This window comes from Arachis hypogaea, chromosome 7 (genome assembly GCF_003086295.3).
Source record: "Arachis hypogaea cultivar Tifrunner chromosome 7, arahy.Tifrunner.gnm2.J5K5, whole genome shotgun sequence".
Taxonomy (NCBI): Eukaryota; Viridiplantae; Streptophyta; class Magnoliopsida; order Fabales; family Fabaceae; genus Arachis; species Arachis hypogaea.
Genome location: NC_092042.1, coordinates 25,611,005 through 25,612,627, shown reverse-complemented (window position 1 = coordinate 25,612,627; position 1,623 = coordinate 25,611,005). Strand labels below are relative to the sequence as shown.

General features: G+C 36.2%; 1 protein-coding gene across 1 annotated transcript; it reads right to left on the bottom strand.

Annotated features, from left to right (window-relative positions):
• Positions 1–297: 297 nt before the first annotated feature.
• LOC112702840 (uncharacterized) lies at positions 298–1,380 on the bottom strand. Its single transcript, XM_025754033.3, has one exon. The coding sequence runs from the start codon at positions 1,122–1,124 to the stop codon at positions 747–749; it is 378 nt and encodes a 125-aa protein (XP_025609818.1). The 5' UTR covers positions 1,125–1,380; the 3' UTR covers positions 298–746.
• Positions 1,381–1,623: the final 243 nt, after the last annotated feature.

The window sequence follows — 1,623 nt, the reverse complement described above, 5'->3', positions numbered from 1 at the left end:
TTCACTTTGACCATGACCAATACAAAATATATTAAGGTGATCTGGTCAACCATTACATGTAATTTGCATACATTTCTCATTTTTCATAATTTGTGTGTCTAGCCTGTCTTGGTTAAGATTGATAAGAAAAAATCATCTGCAGCAGTGCCCTCAAGTGATTCTCTAATTCCACTTGAACAACATACTTTGGAATTCCAAAATCGTAAGGAAAGAACATAAATGTATTAATGGATTGAGGTACAACATCTTTTAAGTATAATTACAGTTTTAAAACAACACAATAAACACTCAAGAATGTATTGAAGAACATCATCGTATTAAAGTATACAAATACAAGAAGCATAATGAGTACAATAATATGTTGAATCCTCAATCAACAAAACTCGAAATCCCTCTATGAATGCATTAAGCTGCCAGAATGCATACTACAACACACCACCATCAAAATCCCTCTTCCGAATAATAAAAAGAATCAAATTACCCTAAATATGACACCCGCTGATATCAATTTAGTCCTCTATAGATTTTCTTTGAATTGCAATAATTACATACCATTCCCAAGATATATTCATATTCACAGTGTAAAGAAATTTAAGAAATCAATTTAAGTAACAAATTAACACCAAATATACACTGCTGGAATAGATCAAAACCTACCAAATCAATGTCGAAAATCTTCAGAAAACTAAATTGACATGGCGTCCGCAACTCAGAAATCGAACAACAAAATCCAGAATCCTCGTGAACTAGAATAGGCCAAACAACATTGAAAACCCTAACACAATTAGCCACACAATGTGTAACAAGAGTAATGCCTGACCGGGTAGCGCTGCAGATCCACCACTTCCGACTTCGCAGAACCCTAACTTCGCAACTTCGGCGCCGGCACAAGCCGCCTCGGCGCATCCGCACCAGTAGGTGACGCCGTCGGCGCCGCAGACAGGATCGGTACGGAAGCACTTAGCGGGGCAAGAGGACGGCGATGGCGTTCCGGCGCAAAGTCCGGCGGACTGCGACGGCAAACTGATGACAGAGGAGGATTTCCCTTCGGATTCGGCGGATGTTGCGACGGAGAAGACGATGCAGAGAGAGAAGAAGAGGATGTATAAAACGGATTTCGGCATGGGGTTAAATTGAATTACGAGCTACAACGGCTCACCGTGAAGGAACCGAGGACCCGTTGGGTTAAATTTCGAGATCCCGTAGAAAGTTCAAGATGGTGGTGGCTGGAAGAAGGGCGTAAGATTGAGATTGAGATTGAGATGGAGATTAAGACTGAAATTAACCCTAATTGGCTAATTGGGGAAATTTGAGTTCTTGGAGAAGAAAAGAGAAGAGACTTCGAGACGACAAATGACAACGAAGAGAATAGGTCCGTTCCTTTCCTTTTTCCTTTTTTTTCTTTCGAGAAAAAAAATAGTAAAATAATCATTAATTATTATCGTAAAAATAATTAATTGCTTTATTAATTTTAAGATCCGTTTAAAAGTTTTAAAAGTTATTTTTTTTTAGTTTTAATTTATAAAAAATAATAATATTAATGATTGACATAATAAAAATTTAAATATAAAATAATTTATTTATAAATTATTTTTAATATAAATATTTATTATTTAAATTATT

Coding starts and splice junctions, on each gene's coding strand:
- LOC112702840 (XM_025754033.3), bottom strand. CDS start 1,124: ATGCCGAAATCCGTTTTATACATCCTCTTCTTCTCTCTCTGCATCGTC.